The sequence below is a fragment of the Salvia hispanica genome, chromosome 6 (assembly GCF_029641045.1).
Source record: "Salvia hispanica isolate PSC_SH4W2 chromosome 6, Shi_PSC_v1, whole genome shotgun sequence".
Taxonomy (NCBI): Eukaryota; Viridiplantae; Streptophyta; class Magnoliopsida; order Lamiales; family Lamiaceae; genus Salvia; species Salvia hispanica.
The window spans coordinates 8,557,810-8,576,845 of record NC_142697.1 but is presented as its reverse complement, the minus strand read 5'-3'; the positions used below and the strand labels follow the sequence as shown (position 1 = coordinate 8,576,845).

At 35.3% G+C, this 19,036-nt stretch overlaps 1 protein-coding gene, 1 long non-coding RNA gene and 1 pseudogene across 2 annotated transcripts; all 3 read right to left on the bottom strand.

Annotated features, from left to right (window-relative positions):
* Positions 1–544: 544 nt before the first annotated feature.
* On the bottom strand, positions 545–1,499 carry LOC125206177 (uncharacterized; annotated as a pseudogene).
* Positions 1,500–1,884: 385 nt separating this feature from the next.
* Positions 1,885–2,982, bottom strand: LOC125206176 (uncharacterized). Its single transcript, XM_089061413.1, has 2 exons — positions 2,929–2,982; positions 1,885–2,859 (listed from the first exon to the last, which is right to left on the bottom strand). The coding sequence occupies exons 1-2, from the start codon at positions 2,980–2,982 to the stop codon at positions 1,885–1,887; spliced, it is 1,029 nt and encodes a 342-aa protein (XP_088917539.1).
* Positions 2,983–8,926: 5,944 nt separating this feature from the next.
* On the bottom strand, positions 8,927–9,971 carry LOC125203138 (uncharacterized). Its single transcript, XR_007173302.2, has 2 exons — positions 9,722–9,971; positions 8,927–9,127 (listed from the first exon to the last, which is right to left on the bottom strand). It is a non-coding gene; the product is annotated as an uncharacterized LOC125203138 (long non-coding RNA).
* Positions 9,972–19,036: the final 9,065 nt, after the last annotated feature.

The window sequence follows — 19,036 nt, the reverse complement described above, 5'->3', positions numbered from 1 at the left end:
AACGATCATCCGTAGAGCAAAGCATATATAAGATGAGACCCATGAAAGTACACAATCGAACAATTCACACCACATCCATTCGATGAAAGGACAAAAATGAAGAAGTACATTGACATTGTTTCTGAGTTATATCCCACTTGGGCTTCTGGCCTTGCCAGTGTGAGATTAGATTCATTTAGCTCAATTATATGAACTCTGAGTTCTATATTTATTCACATCTTAACCATTGTTGTTGTTGGCATTCATATGCATCATATAGCAACATCGGAAGAAGAAAGATGAAAGTACCAGTGATGCTGGAGGTCGACCTATGGGACCTGGTTTTAGTACATTTGTTTATGAAGAGGAATCGGGAACTGACTTGTGAGTACGCTAGTGTTATATGGCTTTCAGTCACATCGTCTCACTATATCATCTGTATTGTTGTTTCCAGTGGCGGACCCAGGATTTTAACGATGGGGGGTCCAAAAATAATTTTAAAAATAAAATACAAATATAAAAATAAAACAATAATGTTTAAATATTAAAGTCAAATACAATCATATCATAACATTTCTCTTCTATTTTTCATCTTCTGAAATTGCTGCATAATAGTTTCATTACTAACATGAACAAAGACATCCTTTTCAATGTAAGGAACTAAGCAATGATGTAACAGTTGATCTCCCATACTATTACGTAGAGTACTCTTGATGATCTTCATTACTGAAAAAGCTCTTTCCACTGAGGCAGTAGCAACCGACAAGATCAATGACAACTTGACTAACAAATAAACTAATGGAATATTTTTATACTTTCTTGTAGAAACCATCTTCTCAGCAAGACCACCAATCCCAAATACTTGTGAAAAATTTTCGTCTATCCGCACATCAAAAATAAAGCTTTCAAGTTGATTTTCAAGCTCTTTCAAAGCAACTCCAAAAAATTCTGATGGATAATAACTAGCAAGACGAAGCAGCTTCTCCAAATCAAACGCAGAAAATGAATCTCTAGGATCAAAACATGCCATACATGAAAGTAAGTCTGTGTTAATTTCACCAAAACGATGGTTTAACTCTTGAGCTTGCATGTCAATCACAGAATAAAATATCTCAACTCGATAATAGTGGAGATTCTTCCTTTTTTCAGCTCTACGGTTTACTTTTCCTCGAGGCACAAACTCATCTTCCATGTCAAGGACATTTATCTCATATTTGTTACAGAACTCAGAAACTTCATTAAGCAAACCCTCCCAACCTTCTTCCCTCAACATTTGCAAACGTGCTTTTTTGCTACCTTGACAAGATTCATTGCATTGACAATGTCTTGATCCTTTTTTTTAGCACTTGAGAGAGTTCATGTGTGATTCCCAAGATTTGCATCATAAGATGTAATACAAAGACAAACTCAAAGAGATTAATTATTGCTGACACATCATTAGCTTCAGCCCTATGTGGATACTCATGAACATTCTCCCCCACATATACAAGAACATCATTAATCGAAGAAAACAATTGCATCAAGTTGATAAGAGTACCATAATGCGAACTCCATCGAGTATCTCCAGGCCGCTTTAACGCCATCTCTTGATTCAATCTCTCCCGGTATGAATTTCATCACTTGCAATGCGCTCTAAAATTTTCTCTCTCTGCTTTTCTCTAAGTATATCTCTGCGCTTACAAGAACTTCCAATAACATTACACAAACGGTTGACAGTATTATAAAAAGACCCAATACTTGTATGCTTTTTGGCAACAGCGACAATTGTGAGTTGAAGCTGGTGAGAAAAACAATGTACATAATAAGCACTAGGATTTCTCCTAAGTATCAAACTTTTCAACCCATTGAATTCTCCTCTCATGTTGCTTGCACCATCATATCCTTGTCATCTCAAACTAGATACACTTAAGTCATAAGTAGATAACAAAGAATCAAGTGCCTTCTCCAGTGAGGTCGAACCGTGTCACTAACATGCACCACACCAAGAAAACGTTCCATAACACATCCATTCTTGTCCACATATCGCACCACAACACCCATTTGCTCTTTGACAGATATATCTCGACACTCATCAACTAATATGGAGAAAAAATCATTTCCCATATCTTGTACAATGACTTTTGTTGTCTCAACAGCAAATGCATTTATGATGTCTTTCTGAATTCTCGGTGATGTTAGTTTGAGATTGCCAGGAGCATTTTTTAGTACAACACTAGATATCTCATCGCTGCAAGAGGAAATAACTTTCAAAAGCTCAAGAAAGTTACCTTGATTTAAGGATCCTTCAGACTCATCGTGTCCGCGAGAAGACATTCCTTGCATGATAAGATAACGAAGACAAACAACCGTTGCATTTAATCTGCAGCGATAATCAAGCTTCGATTGTGTTGACTGCTTTGATATAGAGACTTCAATGTGTTGAGCTTGATTCATCAAATCCTGACATGCTAATCTACACCTATTATGAGCACTTGTATGATTTCCAACATGATCTCGTAACCTTTCTTTCTTTCCCCAAGTAGTAAATCCCTTTGATACAAAGGCATCTTGTCCATTTCTGTGGAGTCTTGAGAAAAGATAGCAATATAAGCAGTAAGCAGCTTCCTTTGAAACACTATACTCCAACCAAGGCTTAAATTCATCAAACCAAAGTGAGACAAATTTACGTTTTCGATTTCCATTACTTGTAGAAAGGAAATTATGGTTGCGTGGTTGACATGGACCTCTTAGCAAATAAGCTCTACGAACTTGTTCTATTGAGTTTGGTGGATAACTCATTATGTCAGGTCGTTCTCCGGGATCACTTGGAAGCTTCTCTAAATCAACTTTATCATTGTCTTCATTCGGTAACTCTTGAGATTGGAGAAGTGCGGGTTCATCCTCTAAATCGACTTTATCTTTGTCTTCAATCGGTAACTCTTGTGGTTGGAGAAGTGGAGGTTCATTCACTGACGAAGATGAGACCTCGGCAATAGGAGAAACTTTCTTGAAATAACGATGCATTTATCTATATAAAAGAAAATGCACAATTCAATAAATGCATATTAGAAACTTAAATTGCATCTACATAAAATAAAATGCACAATAAGTACATACATATTAGAAACTTAAATTGGAAACCACTACTAACTCATTGAAACATTACAAAATGAATATAATACTCAATTTGGCAATCCTAAATAAACAAAGTAAGATATAGAATAAAAGAAAGATGAACAAATATTATCTAAATATTATTCACAAACAAACAATCACAAACAAACAAAGTAAGATATATATTTTTAAAGCTCAAACACGAAGACACCCCATTTTTAAATAAAAAGCAATTTTCTCTTACTCTGATTTAGGAAGTGCCGAATAGTTCTACTATTCTAGGAATTGAAATTGTGAAAATGCCGTGCTTTGATTCTATTGTATAAACAATAATTTTTTAAAGTAATATACAAAAGTGTATTGGAGAAAGAGGGAGGAAGAATTGCGGCGGGTGACATCTGGAGATGAGAAGAGTCCATTTAACTCACATAGGTTAACCACAATATAATATTAATTAATATTTAATTTAATTTTAATGTGAAATTACTAAAATACCCCTGATTTTTTTTGAAAATGTTGGGGGTCCCATGGCCCCCCCATGCCCCTTCTTATGTCCGCCTCTGGTTGTTTCCATGTTTCCTAGCTTCCACGGTGACATAGTAAAACCTCTCAGTCACTCCACTTAATCACACATGATATAGTAAAATTTTCCACTAACTCTACTTAATCACAATTTAACTGCCTTTAAATTATATATATTTAATTTATCATAATTTTTAAAATTAAATGGAAATTTTGTAAATTTTTCCAAAACTCTCATTTTATATATTGTATAAATACAAAGAGTCCTGAGCCCAAATTAATTAATTTAATTCCTATGCTTAGTGAGCCCAATTAGAGAATGAATTTCTTGAGCCCAAAGTCTCTCTCTTTTGTTTCCAACGCCAACAACTCAATACTCTCACCTCATACATGCGTTCCCTTCGTTAAATTTGCAATCCATCAACTAAATTGATAAGCTATTTGATTCCCCTTTGACTTAAGTCTAAAAAGCCAAGAGAGTGTAAAAAAACACTCAAGTGTGAATGAAAAAGTCAAGAGAGTGGAGGGGGTGACAGAAAAGGTAAACATCAAATGAGAGAAAAACCACAAGTACAACTAAGTGAAGGGTGCTTGTTAGATTCTAGGGCCAACCTTGGGTGGGCATTAGATAATCATTTGCCTTTTGCCCTTGGCGAGGATTATAAGTTTTAACCCACTAACACTTCTTGTATGTCTTTTTGTGTTGAGGAGCCTTTTGTAGTTAGTAAAATTGATGAAATGGAAGTGACGCAACATGTTGCACATGGTTTGGAAACTACCTCACCAGTGAAGGATCAAGAGGAACAAGGGCAAGTCGATGAACTCTTTGCCCAAGGTTCAAGTGCATTAGCTTTGTCTCCTTTTGATGCTCTCTTGAATGTGATTGGATTTGAAAGGCTAATTGGTGTTGATAGATTTTTAATTGATGACTTGTGTGATAAGTGGTCTCATGAACTTGAATCTTTGAATGCTAAATCTATCTTTACATCATATGATGATCCTTTCTTGAGAAATTCAGGCATTGATAAGCATGTTATTTCTATTGTGGGTTCTAACTTGAAAGATGGATTGCATGCTAAAATGTCGAAGCTTTTATTTGTTTGAAATTTTGAGCTTCATGAATATGTGAATGAGAATAGTAAAACCAAGTGAAGTGAAGTTGTTGATGACTTTAAAATTTGCTATGTATTCATTGCAAAATAGCAAGACTGATGTAAACCAAATAGATGATTATGTAACTCTAATATTTCTTGCATTTTTAGTTAAATCATCTGTATATGTCAATTAGTAATTCAAATTTGACTATCTTTTGTTAATTGATTTTTGTACGCAAGGAATGGGGTTATTTGGTTTATTAATTGATTTATAAAAGCCTAATTTATATTATATGTTTTCTTGGCAGGAAGTGCTGTAATATTGAAAAGGCACTCCAATTGAGGAAAGAATGAAGTGCTGTAATATTGAAAAGACACTCCAATTGAGGAAAGAATCGCAAGGTTTAAATGAAAGAAAATAATATTTTAATGAGATTAATATCTATTCCCAAAAGAAAAAAGAAATAGAAGGCGTGACTTTTACTTGGGCAGAAGGAAATCAAAAATATAAAAGGGGAGCAGACGCCACTTTTGAAGGCAGGGAGAAACGGAGACGACATAGGAGAGAAGAAATTGAGATACTTCCATTGAGCAATTGAGGAGAGGAGCGATTCTGAAGGAATTGAGCGTGAGCAGACGAAGAGAGAAAAGAAAGGAGAAAATTCCAGCAATCATCTACTCCAAATTTACTCTATGATTTGTAGGGTTCTATCTCCATTTATCATTGTTCTTGGTTTGATTGTGTTAGGCTAAGAATCTTGTGTTACTCCAAACACGTAGTATGACATTTTGATTTCGTGATTTATTCTATGCTCGGTTTTATCTCATGTTCATTTTTACCACTTATTTGATTGAATGGATTTATTACTTTAGGTGCATCTTTAGTGATAATTCTATAGTCTTGATTTAATGCCTCTTTAGCTTGAATTGAGATGGATTTTAGTAGTAATGAATTATCAATTGGAATTGTTTAGATGACAACTTGATATTGAATTTTGATCTTAATTACAATTGTACTTTGAATCTCGCGCTTCTGTGTTCTTAGGATCATTGAATTTGGTTTAAAGAGTAAGTGTTTAGCTATTCTTTGACTGGTTGATGTTTAGCATGTTTAGTGCTTGCAGGTTGAATAATTTTAATTGTCCTGAATGTATGAGATAGAATTGAATGCATAGGATAAATTCGTGTCTTGTCAGCAAGTGTTTGGAGTAACAATTGTCTCACTTGTGTTAATTTGAATTCAACTTTGTTTTCATTGTTTTGAGAAAGGAAAATTTTAAACGAAAACCTTCATCTTTAATGTTTTTTATTTTATTTGGAGTTAAACAAACTTACCTTCCATGTGGATCGACATCTTAAATTACTACACACGAAGCTGTATTCTTGCAGTTAAGTGGTAATATTAGGGATAATTTTGTGAACTTGAGTGCAAATCTATTTTGACTTAAAAGACCTAAAATTACACATCAAAGACCATTCAAGGGAATTGGACTAATCTATGGTCGTTTTGTGAAGGATTTTTCTACTCACATGGCTTTTGTGGATTGTGTTATGATTAATGGTATAAAAATGTCTTGTTTTCATATTTGTGCTCATGTTTTGAAATTATTGGAGCAAATGCTTGGGGCTTATTTTATTAAGAATCTTATGGTACTTGTTTCTTTCTACAAGTTTCATATGCATGATGTTGTGCTTATGTTTTATGTTGAGCATAAAGGTGTATGGATATATTGTTCCCTTATTTTTGATCATTTCTTGAAATTATTGAGACAATGGGGTGAATTCCATTTTTATAATCTTGGGTTGTTGATTGATATATCTTCTTGCATGCTTGATGTGAATTGTAATGAACCCACTTTATATGTCGGACAAGAGCTTATCAATTTGTGGTGGAGTAGTCCTTATTTGTGCAAGAATGATGTATATTTAGTTGAAGAAAATCTTTCATTGCATGATCTTGAGAATATGAATTTTGTAATTATGCCTATCTTAGTTAATTTCAACTTTGCACATTATGAGGATCCTTTCTTGTGGATGCCTAGTCTTGATGAGAATGCCAAATCTTTTGTAAAGATGTTCAAGAATTTGGGTATAGATAGTGTGGGGATGATAGAGCCAAATGGAAACAAAGTGTTTGGGACATGTGTGTTTTGACATGTTAATTGCTTTTATTGCATATCAATCAAGCCTTTCAACGCAATTGAGATGGTTTATGGTCTTTTTGCTAAAGACTTTATTTCTAATGGTCTTGTTTGGAATTTCATTGTGAAAGAATGTATAGACTTATGTGCACCCAAATCTTGTGCCTACTTTTTTAGATTATTTGAGTATTGGCATGAAGGATATCTCGATGACTTTGTTTGTTTTATTATGAGGATAATAATTTGAAAAATTTGTATGGAAATATTTTTATAGGCTTGCCCTCTATGGATTGGTTTTGGACATGAAAGAATTCATGAATTTATGTTCTCATACTTCTTGTGACTTGGTCATGAACTTAATGGAGCATGAATATATGTTGGATTGGCATTTGGTTTTGTGCTTGATCATAGACTGATAGACACCTTATTGGTGCGATACCATCTTTTGGAGTTTGTAGTGGTCCTAATCCCCATCATACTATGATATTTGATTTGCTCTTGCTTAATTTTAAAGGTATGCGAGATCGGGATTTGAGGAAAAATCATTTCCAAGGAGAGGAGGATGATATGACCACGTGTGCCGGACATCAATAATCACTTCGACGACGTGAGCCGTGGATAGATTGGGGCCAAGGATGAAAGAGAAGGCACTTCCACGATACTACAAAGCTCGATGGTCTCCCGAGGATGATAGGAAAGGAAAACACTCGGATTTGAGGATAAATCATTTCCAAGAAGGAGAGAATGATATGATCATGGGAGCTGTGCGTCAAACGTTTCAGCCGCAGCTGGATTCCAAAAGTAACCGGCCTATTGAAATGACGTCCAGATGCTTATCAAAGACCACAAATGTCTTTGTCTTTGAAAGAGGATCGCGTGAGTATCTTGCACAGCTCAATCGGAGTCCAGAGGAGAGAGTTATGACCAATTTACGAAAGCTCCGCGCTGAGGAGCGGATGGTCCAGAGAGAACGCTCAACCGGGCGTTCTATGATCTAGAAAACACTCGGTCGGGCGTTTTTGTCCGATTTTAGGAATTGAGGTAGAAAGTTCACTCGGTCGGGCGTTAGCACTGTTTAGGCCGATTTTATCCATTTTTTAGGCTTTTTCTTTGATTTTCAACCCCACCTATATATAGTCATTTGTGAGACTTTAAACAAAAAGTTGATTGATGATTGTTGAATGTTAAAAGACTCCTATGGAGCATCTCTTTGTGAGATTTTTTCCAATTCCTACTTGTAGGTTTCTTGATTTTTGTCTACTAGATTAAGTCAAGTAAATATATACATTTATGGTTGTGTATCCATAATTGTGGAGCCAATGGAGTTTTTGTCTTGGTGAAAGTAGTCAGGATTGTCCTCATTTTCTTGTGGGAGATCTTAGGTTCCAAGGAGGATTCCTCCCACTATACACTTCTTTCCATTTCTTCCCTCTTTATCCAAATCCCTTTTAAATCTAGTTTTTGAGACTAGACTCACCTCTCTTTCATATCTTTCATTAAAAATTGAAATTCAAACATTATTTATGGCACATCTTAGTAATATAGAAGGGTTTAATCATAGAAATCCTTATCACTGTGACAAACCTTTATTCTAATTAGGATGTGACATCTATCCACCATTTATTTAACTTGCATCTAACCTCACTAAAATGTTATATCATCGACTTTGTATATTGGGCCATTGAGTGAAATTTTATGAGCTTATTTCTCAACTTGTATCCAACCTCATTAAACTGTAATGTTATATCATCGACTTTGGATATTGGGCCATTGAGTGAAATTTTATGAGCATATTTACCAATTTTAAACTAAGCCCACGGATCTGATTACTCACTACTCATTGTATAGTACATAACTCTTTCTCAAACAAAATATTAGATGATAAATAATCTCTCCGTGTTTTTTCTAACTCTGATAATAAATTCGCATGATATCGCCTCAAGAAAACGTATGAGATCTTAATTTTAGTTTTGTAACTATTCATTTTCATTTTTATCCCCTATCAAATTCAATTTTCTTACTATTCACGCTTTCTTTCGTTCACCAAATAACTCAAGCCAAATCACCATCAAAATTTGAAAAAATAGACAAGAAGTCAGCATATAAACATGGAGTATATCATTACAACTGAATCAAAACTATACATATATCATATATATATCGAAATATGTTATTGAAATTTCCAAGGAAGACAATGAAGTTTGGAGCATGATCCGTTCCACGAAGATGTACATGATTCTTCAGCGCTATCACAACACTTGCATACCACTCCCAGTGTTGCAAATGTTTTCTTATCACCTGTTCATATCATCATCATCATCATCATGTTGGGATTATTTGACACAAATAAGGAGCACCATAGTTATTTAGGAACTGATCTTGGAATATGTTTCCTCCATCCGCCACTTAAACAACCCTTTTAATTCGGCACGGATTTTAAGAAATTGTTTAACTTTGTGAAGAAAGGTAAAAGGGAGAAAGCGAGTGGAATATCGGACCCATTTAAAATACTCTCTCCTTCTGCGAAAAATAGTCTCATTTTGCTATTTTGTGATGTCCAAAAAAATAGTTCCATTTCTAAAAATGAAAAGTTTTTCTTTCGTACTTCACCACTTTTTCTCCTCATCTCTATTACTTACCTACATTTTCTCCGTCTTTTTTACTTTTCCAATTTTTTCATTAAAACCTATGTCGTAAATGAGACTATTTTTTATGCACGGAGGAGTATTAGTTTTATAATAAAATGTGAGTGTAAAAAATTGGTGGAATGTGAGGTCCAAATACTAAAAGTGGAATAATATAAATAGTTCTGTAAACTGTGAACAACTCAAAATTGCAAAATGGTTATTTAAATGGTGGACATAGGAAGAGAAGAGAGAGAAAAGTTGTTACCTTGTTGAAATCGGAAGGGAATTGTCCGTATTGCTTCACCTCTGCTGGTTTCTTGAATTGCTAAACATGCTACAAGCAAAATCAAATAGATGCTCTTCCTCGTCTGAAACAAGCCCATAGATTCTGGATGGGGGTTTCGTCTTAAAAAATTTATGAGTTTGAGTCCTGGTGGGTGGTGTGAGTGATTTGATTTTTTTTGGTGAAATTATAAAGCAAGTCGATTTCTCTACGGGTCTTTTATTAGAGAGCCACCATGTCTAGAAGCAGAATCCATACAACACACATTTTTACACTAAATAATCTGTCAATATTACAATTTGGGGATTAGGCAAACGTCAACATAACAAAATAACACGCTTTCTACCGTGTTTTTTCTATTATTGCATATATTATAAATTTATTTACTCAAGAAATATTATATTTTTATATCCATCTTTGTCACTATAATAAAATTATCTTATGATAGCGACACTAACAATACCAATTAAAAATAGCATGTATCGCTATTACCATAGTCCACCGAAAAAATAAATAAAAATAGTACTCTCTCTGTCTCTCAAATTTTGATATGGTTTGCTCCGGCACGGGTTTTAAGAAATATAATGGAAAGTAAGTTAAAAAAATTGGTGAGATGTGAGTTCTACTTTTAAAGTATTAGTTTTATATTAAAATATGAGTATGAATGAGTTAGTGGAATATGTGGTCCACTATCAAAAATGATAAAAAGTGAAGTGTGTTAAAATTTGAAGAACGGACCGAAATAGTAAACTATGTCAAAATTTGGGGGACGGAGGAAGTACAACGTAAAATAATGCCTCTGGAAAGCAATGGTACTAATATAAGCATGAATACTATAAGTATATTTTAGAATTTGGCTTAAAAATCAATGCACGATAGAAAAACAAATCAAATGAATGAAAACAACATAATAGCTGGTACACTACAAATTAATTAGAGCAAATAGCAAAAAAATAAATAAAGTGTCGTCGTACCTTATTGATTAAATATTAGACACTATCAAATATTGATTAAAACTATTAATTTGTTATTTAATAGTAATTTGTAATTAAAAAAATTTATTGATATTTGAAAATCAAAATTTAAAATTTAATTTTATAAAATTAAATCTAATATTGAAATAAAGAAACAAAGTGAAGGATGACAAAAGGGAAGAAGAATGATAATTTTAAAATAATATCAGATTTAGTACATCACTGAAATATTATCATATTTAAAATGTAAAAAGACCAAATTGCCCAAATCCCCCAAAACCCCCAAAAGTGTATATTCGTCACGAAACAGTGAAAAAGGACCATTTTGGAGATAAACGCTTAGTCCAGGGTTGTCTGGGGATATTTTGAAAGTCCAGGGTTCATTGGCGAGATAAACACATAGTTCAGGGACTAATTTTGTAGTTCACTCTTTAAAAAAATAGTTAATTATATTATAATTTTGATATTTTTCTCAATTGTCTCATAGAAAAAAATACATCATTTATGCATCTAAATTTATCAACGTAATGCATAAATATATAAAATTAATGATATAATTGACTAAATATATTTAATGACATTCTTAAATAATTGAATGATTTGTTCGAATAAGAGTATTTTTCGTTTACTAAAAGTATATATAATTTCCCCAAACATTATAGGAGAACTAAGAAAAATGTCAAAAATTATGATATAATAATTGACCATTTATTGGAATTACTGAATTTGATTAAATTTTATGATTTTTTAGGTCATTTACTCAATTAATTACGTCAAACAAGTACTGTAGGAAAATATTTTTTGTAGTGAGTGTCTTGCAACTAAGCACAATGCCTCATTTTATTCAGTTCAAGATATAGAGGCTTAAAGTGTCACGACCGTATTTTGCTAAGGATAGCGAAAACGGGTAACCCGTGACTAATAAGAGGGAAACATGATTTTCAGTATACCAAACCTAACATAATGTAGTACAACTTGATGTAAATTTCTTCCCAGATGATGTATCAGAAGAAAATTATTGTACCCTAATGATGCAGCAGCAAGTTTTCCATGTAATTGATGTAACGGAGAAGGATGTTCTTAACTAATGTACAAGTATGCATGTATAATGTATCATTTACTCTAGGAAATTTAGTTCAATACAGGAGGCACCGAGTTCAGGGTATTAGGTCAATATTAGGGTTTTGTTTTCTCTTTTATCAAGGAAGATTGAACTTGGGATACCCATTATCTAATACTCCATCCATTCCACCCTAGTTGAGTCATTTTTTCATTTTGGGAAGTTCTTTCATAATTGAGTTATTTCCATGTATGGTTGATAGGACTCGATTCGGTGTGTTGTGTGCTTTGTTTTCGTGCTCGTGATATGACACATGCAGATGAATCCAACCAGGCAAGAGGATACCTAGACCTAGTTGATAAGGCTCGTTTCATGCATTGATTTTGGGTTAAAATTCTGTGCATTTGGGCTGCTAATCTATATTTTTGAGTTCAGGTGCGTAATAAATCTGCCGAACCAAGGAGTTTAAGTTACTTGACCTGGCAGATGCAAAAGAGATGAAATTGAAGTGAAATTCAAATGTCGTCGTTCAGACTTGGAGGATCAGAAGTTGGCGACAGGAGCAGATAGGATCAAAGAGTAGATATTTTAGAGCATCTTATTCAAGGGCACAAGCGTAAAATCACCAAAAGGATGCCATAGGGATCAGAACCTCACCTATATAAAGAGCTCAACCTTGATAAGGAAGGCATCGCTTTTTACACACACACTCTCTTAGCTCACTTAGGAGGTTCCTTGTTTCATTCCTGTTTTTTTCACACTTCAAATACTCATTTCACTTGCTGCGCACTTGGAGATGGGGTGATTTCTGGCCGCCGTCGTGGTTCTCATCGTTTTGCTGTTGTGTAACAATGCCTTGTGAAGGCGAAGAAACAATATTTACCTTGCTTTGTTTGGTTTGCTTTTCGTTTCAAGTACTTTGTGGTTTTTAAGTTTCGTAACTCTAGTTTCTGACTTTGATCTGCTGGATTCGAACCTATTTCTCGTTATTACGGAAGTTTATGTTGGTTTTTTTTGGATCTAGCTGAGTTGATGTTTATTTCTTGCTTTTCGCTTTCGTTCTTGTTGATTGTTGGATGTTTGGAGCTGAGATCTGTTGGTATGTTGTTGGAGGCTGTGGATTTACATATGTAGGTGTTTGGATTTGTTGAATCGTGGTGGATTTGAGTTGGAGTTTCGTAGATCTGGTGTTTGCCGTTTACGTTTTGCATGAGTATGGCTATTTACTTTTTGTTTCTGCATTCTCTAGGTCCAGTAGCGTAGATCTGTTAGTTTCGGCTTCAATTTCTCGTTTTAAGTTTAGATCTGAAGTTTGTTCTATTTTTATGGTGTTAAATGCTTTGTTCTTTCTGATATTCTCGTTTGATTCATGAAGAAGATGAAGTTTGTTGGTAGTTAGAATCAGATCTGCTTTTGTCAGTACTTTCTGCATGTACTTTTGCTTTTCTGCATGTTCTCCCAGACTCTGTCAGTATTTTCTGCATGTCTTTTTACTTTTCTGTTTACTTTTTCAGACCCTGGTCGTTTAAGGAAATTTGTCCCTATTATTTGTTTTGCTTTTGTTTGTCCAAATTAGGAAAGTCTGTCTAGTCCGTTAACTCCAGTTGTCTTAAAACTCTCAAATATTTCGTTTCTCAAAGTCATGCATGTTCCGTACGTTACCATTTCCTAGATCCAGTAGGTAGAGTAAAATAATTTTAAATCTCTCAGACGCAGTAGTTTTAGTACTCAACCCACAAATTGCATGGCAGCAGCTAACCCCCCCTTTTCCAAAACATCCCAAATACAGTTTCGTAACACATTCGTCCTCGTGAGATCGATCCTTTACTTCCATGTGCTAGTTGTAGTATAGTGGGTTGAGGTTTTTGAAGAAATAGAGTGCATCCAATGACCCCTATCTGATAGTTTCATGATCTTCTAGCCTCGGAGATCTATTCGAATCCTCTAGACCTGTTAGATTGAGAGATATCACATACTGCACTGCGCGTTTCTATAACTCTTCACTAGTCATATCATTGGACACTTGTCCAAAACTCTATCAAAACCTTAACCCACTGACTACTACTAGTATAGAGGAGTAAGGATTGATCCCACATAGATTGATGAGATGTAATACACTTGTGAAGATATTTTGGAAGGATTTCCTGCTGCCACACAATTTGTGGATTAAGACTTAACTTCTATTACTTGGAATGGAACAGGATTCCTAACTAAACTGGCCAGAAAACCAAGAATGACACAAAGTAGACATGTTCGATGTTCCTTCAACATTAGCAAAGAAAATGCAAAAACGAAGGTTTCAAAATGGATAAGGTAACTGGAAAACTCCTAAGGTTCGAATGTGAGACATAACTCCTACATTAGCCTAGACAATGAAAAGGCGACAAGGGACCATAGTTTCTAACTAAGCGACGTTATACTAAAAAGCTTAAAATTGTATGTTGGTACAAAGAGTATAAAGCAAACTAGAATTAAATGCAAAGCGATTTCCTAACATCTTTGTCCCCACGATTCAACTAATGGAAAACTAAAACCTCCATTGATGAACACAAAATCGAAAAATCAAACTACAAATCCTAAAAATACGTACGAGAGCTAAACACGTAAATGAAAGTTCTACACAAATTGACTTGCATGAGTGCCTAATAGAATGTTGTTGAATGGTAAATAAAACATATCTTGGAAATCTTAACTCATAAACTCATTCAATTACTTGAGAAACGATAGATGTAACTCAAATATGTATAAATCAACCGCTAAAAGCATCCAAGAATAAATTACGAAAAGAGATAAACGCACACCAACAAAAACCTTCAACTAGATTAGCACGTGAATCAAGATCCAAAAGCTCAAAACAATGGTTACAAGTACAATAGATTAACTAGAGAATTTTTTCAGATTCCAAATATCAGCAGAATGTAAATCAAAAGCAAAGCAAGACTGAAATATAAATTGTTTCTTGCTCCTAAAACCAGATGGACTGATAAGCGGGTTAAAATGACTCCTTCATGATGAACTTCTTGCTCAAAACTCTTGGCCTTTATTCCATGATTGTAGGAACTCGAAACTTCTTCTACATGTTTTCCCTTCTATTTATAGGATGGCTTGGCTTCAATCCTTATGGATATCTTCTTCATATTTTGACAATTTTGCCCCTTCCGAGTAGGCAACTCCTAGAAACTTGCCACGTCAATTTACATCGTTTTGCTTCACTTCCACTTGATTCTTCTTCAACACTTCTTTGCACACCTTCCTACCCCTTTCCTGCACACTCAATAGCTTGTTTGCACATATTATCTATTTAAACACATCAAACTGATCGGCAACCAATGCACAAAACACGCCTTATTTATATGCTCGGATTTTTTTGCACTGTTTTAATGTCTTTATTTGGTCTGTTCTGAGTGTCAAAGTTGCACTACATGTCCATTAATTGCATATTTTATCTATTTCGGTATTTTGATGTGTTTTGTGAAAAATGTGCATATTTGAGCCTAAAAAGATAGCTAAAAAGTCAGCTGCAACCCAGCCAGTGACTGCAGGGGGCCACCGACCACTGAGCCAGTAGCGGTCCGCTCCGGAAAAATTGTGCTAAAAAGAGAAACACGCCCAACGACCACTGGAGCATGCGCAGCGACCGCTCCAAAAGATCCAGAAGCTACGGGATGATTGCTAGCAGCCGCTGAAACAAGTGCAGCGACTGCTGTTCAAGAGGCAGAGGCTACAGATCAACCCATAGAGACCGTTGGCCAAGGTGCAGCGGCCCGCTGGAAAAACGTGGCGCATAAATTTGACCTACTTTCTTCCCAAGATTTACTATACATGGCTACTTTTTGCCTTAATTGAGGATGCACGAATTTATGGCTATATATACCCCCTCAAACATCTTCAACACAGATCTTCTTTTTGCTGCATAAATCCAAAGCATAATATTTGAGAGTTCATCTATGTTCATCAAAGTGCAAGGGTTTTGTAGAAGGATTCAAGAGAAGATCAATGCTATAAGGATTCAATCTTTGGGTTTATTTGTTTTAGTTCTTATTTTCTTTATGATTTCTCTACAAACTATGTTTTTAGATAATTCCACCATATGTAACTAAATTCATAAAATTCTAGGGATGTGCTAGTAACGACTTTGGTTTTAATATCCGTTTTGTTCTTACTTCGTTTCTATTCTAAGTTCTGGATAATTGCTTCACGTTTGATTGACACATTCTTTGATGATCTAATTGTCTTGATACATAATCGTGAGAGAAGCTTGACGAGTTAGAACATCTTAGTTGACACTACAATTAGCTTCCCTTAAAACGACGTTGATAATTGAGAGTGAGGACTTTTCAAGGGTCTTAGGAGCTTTTGGGAGTTACAAATATAGGATTGACGCCCTTAGTGAAGTAATCTATGTTTGTATCGCATGAGCAAAACTTAGACGACTCGTCCTACTAAGTAAAAACTGTGCTAGGGTGTTGTAGTTGGAATTTGTATAACCATAGCTGCGAAAGCACATCTCTTGAATTCCCTAATCTCATCTGATTTATCTCTGTGTTTTATCTGCTTAAGTTGTTTACTTCTGTTTTCAAAAGTTTTTATTATCAAAAATTCAAAAATCTTTCGTTTTCCAAATAGTAGAAGAAGCTTGGGTTTGTTATCCGGTACTGACCATTAGTGATACGCTCGGATTTTGCATGGTTTTAACGCCATTATTTGGTCCGTTTTGAGTGTCAAACTTGCATTACATGTCCATTATTCGCATATTTTATCCATTTTGGTATTTTGACGTGTTTTGTGGGAAATGAGCAAAATAAAGCATAAAAAGGGCATAAAAAGGTGAATTTCCGGAAGCTGGAACTGAAGGGACGCCCAGCGGGCCACTGCAACATGCGCAGCGGTCGCTGCAAAGACTCCAGAGGACGACTGCTGGGAAAACGCGGCGCGCGACAGTTGACTTCAAACTCAATTTTCCAGCGCTCCTGAAGTCCGATCAGGGCGCTCTGCACACCATTCTCTTCATCTTGAAAAGAGCTTCAAGTTGGTACTGGGATCACCTCAATCGAAGTTATGTGGATAGAGTTATGGCCGTTCTACCAAAGTCGCACAAAGCTGTCAACTGCAGTGTAGGCGGAAATTTAAAGAAGGAAAGAAGATATTACCTTGTGAAGCCAAAAGTTTTCCTTCTACTATGGGGAACGAAAATTACATCTTTCCTAATGCTTGGAGGAAACTTATTACCAAAACTAAATCCTTCTCAAGCCTATATATTGATGCACTATTTTTTAGCACTATAAATACCTGCAAGTATACAGAACATATATAGTATAGCCAAATGTCAGTACCGGGATATCGAATACGGGGAAGGCAAATACAAAGTGTCTATACTCTACTAACACTCAATTACTATTTGGAAGAACAGAAGGTTTGTGAAAACTTTTGAAAACAGAAAATATTTGAAAACAATTAACAACTAGATGTAAGCAAAACACAGAGACAATCGATAGAGATAAGGGACAGGGATGTGCGTTCACAGTTATGGTTATACAAATTCCAAACTACAATACCCTAGAACAGTTATTACTTTGATAGGACAAGTTACCTAGCTTATGCTCATGCGATGCAAACGTTGATTACAAAATTAGGGTTGTCAATCCTAACACGTAACTCCATGAAGCTCCTAAGACCCTTGAAAAGTCCTCACTCTCAATTAACAGTGCCGTTTTAAGGGAAGCTAACTGTAGCATCTACTAAGTGGATCTAACTTGCTAGAACTCTGTCACGGTTATGAAGCAAGCTATATTAAATCATACTCAATTGTGTCACTCAATCATGCAGCATCAAGACTAACTTAGGGAAGAAACAAAGTAAAAACAAAACGGATATTAAATAGAAAATTGGAATTGTATAACCAGAGTCGTTACTAATACATCCCTAGAATCCTATGAGTTTAGTTACACATAATGAAATAAGCTAAACACATAGATTGAAAGGAAGACAATTTGACATAAAACTAAAGCAAATAAAACCCGTAAGTTGAATCCTTGTCGTTCTTGATGTTCTCGAAATCCTTCTCCAACTCCTTGCACAAGTGAAGTACTCTAGCTCTTGATCTCTATGAATTATTTTGCAAGTAGAAGCTCTCTCTTTTTTATGAAGCTTGAGGTCTTATTTATAGGGGAAAGTCAATCCTTGTTGTAGAAGGAAAAGATCTCCAAAATATGGTAAATCTTGAAGCAAATTTAGGGCATCTCGGATTCGCTACTTTTCTCCGGCGGGCCGCCGCACCTTGGCCGGTGGTCATTGCATTGGAGTCCAGAGAGTCTGTCTCTTCGGCGGCGGACCGCCGCACGACTTCCGGCGGTCGCCGAGCGAGTCTTCTCTTCCAAGCATATTTTTCCGAGGCGGACCGCTGCATTGATCTGCCCGCCGGGCGCCGGCGGTCGCCGCACACATCCGTGGCGGTCACCGGTCGCCGTCTGACTCCCGATTTCTGGACTTTGCGTTTTGGCTCCCTTTTTCGGCTTAATTATGCACATTTCTCACAAAACACGTCAAAATACCAAAATAGGAAAAATATGCAAATAATGGACGTGTAGAGTGACTTTGACATAAAAAAGGACCAAATAACAGCCTTAAAATAGTGCAAAATCCGAGCGTATCATATATACCCCATAACCTTATTCATAGAATTCAACAAATTCATAGCCCCCAAAAGGGGAGCCTTCATGGCTCCTCCCTCCATTCTCCAACCCTAATTCCTCCATCCATCATTCCATCACCATTCTTGGAGATTGAAGCAAGGCAAGAGGAGCATGGAGACTTCAAGATTCATCCTTGGGTTTTGTTTGTTTATTTCATGTCTCGTACTTTAATTATTGTTTTAGTTCATTTGTCTATGGATTGCTAAACAATAGAATTTTGAGGTTTGACAGTATTTGACTTTTATGTTGTTCTTTTTATATTTAATGTTCAGAACTCGTTTCCACATGATTTTTCTTGAACTTTTGTTCGACTAATTGGCTGTTACCTTGATTATTGTCAATCTTTGATCGGTGATAGCTTTGATTGGTTTATCTTATATGTTCATACAATAATTGTGACATGAGTATTGATGCATGATAGGGAGAAATCGTGGTAAAACTTGAATCGGATGAACGTAGAACTAATTAGAATAACTAAAGAGTTTGTGAAATCATTATTCTTGATATTCCTCTATTTGTCTAATTTTATCTTCTTTGCTTTTATTGTTTAACTTTATTTATTTAAGCTTAG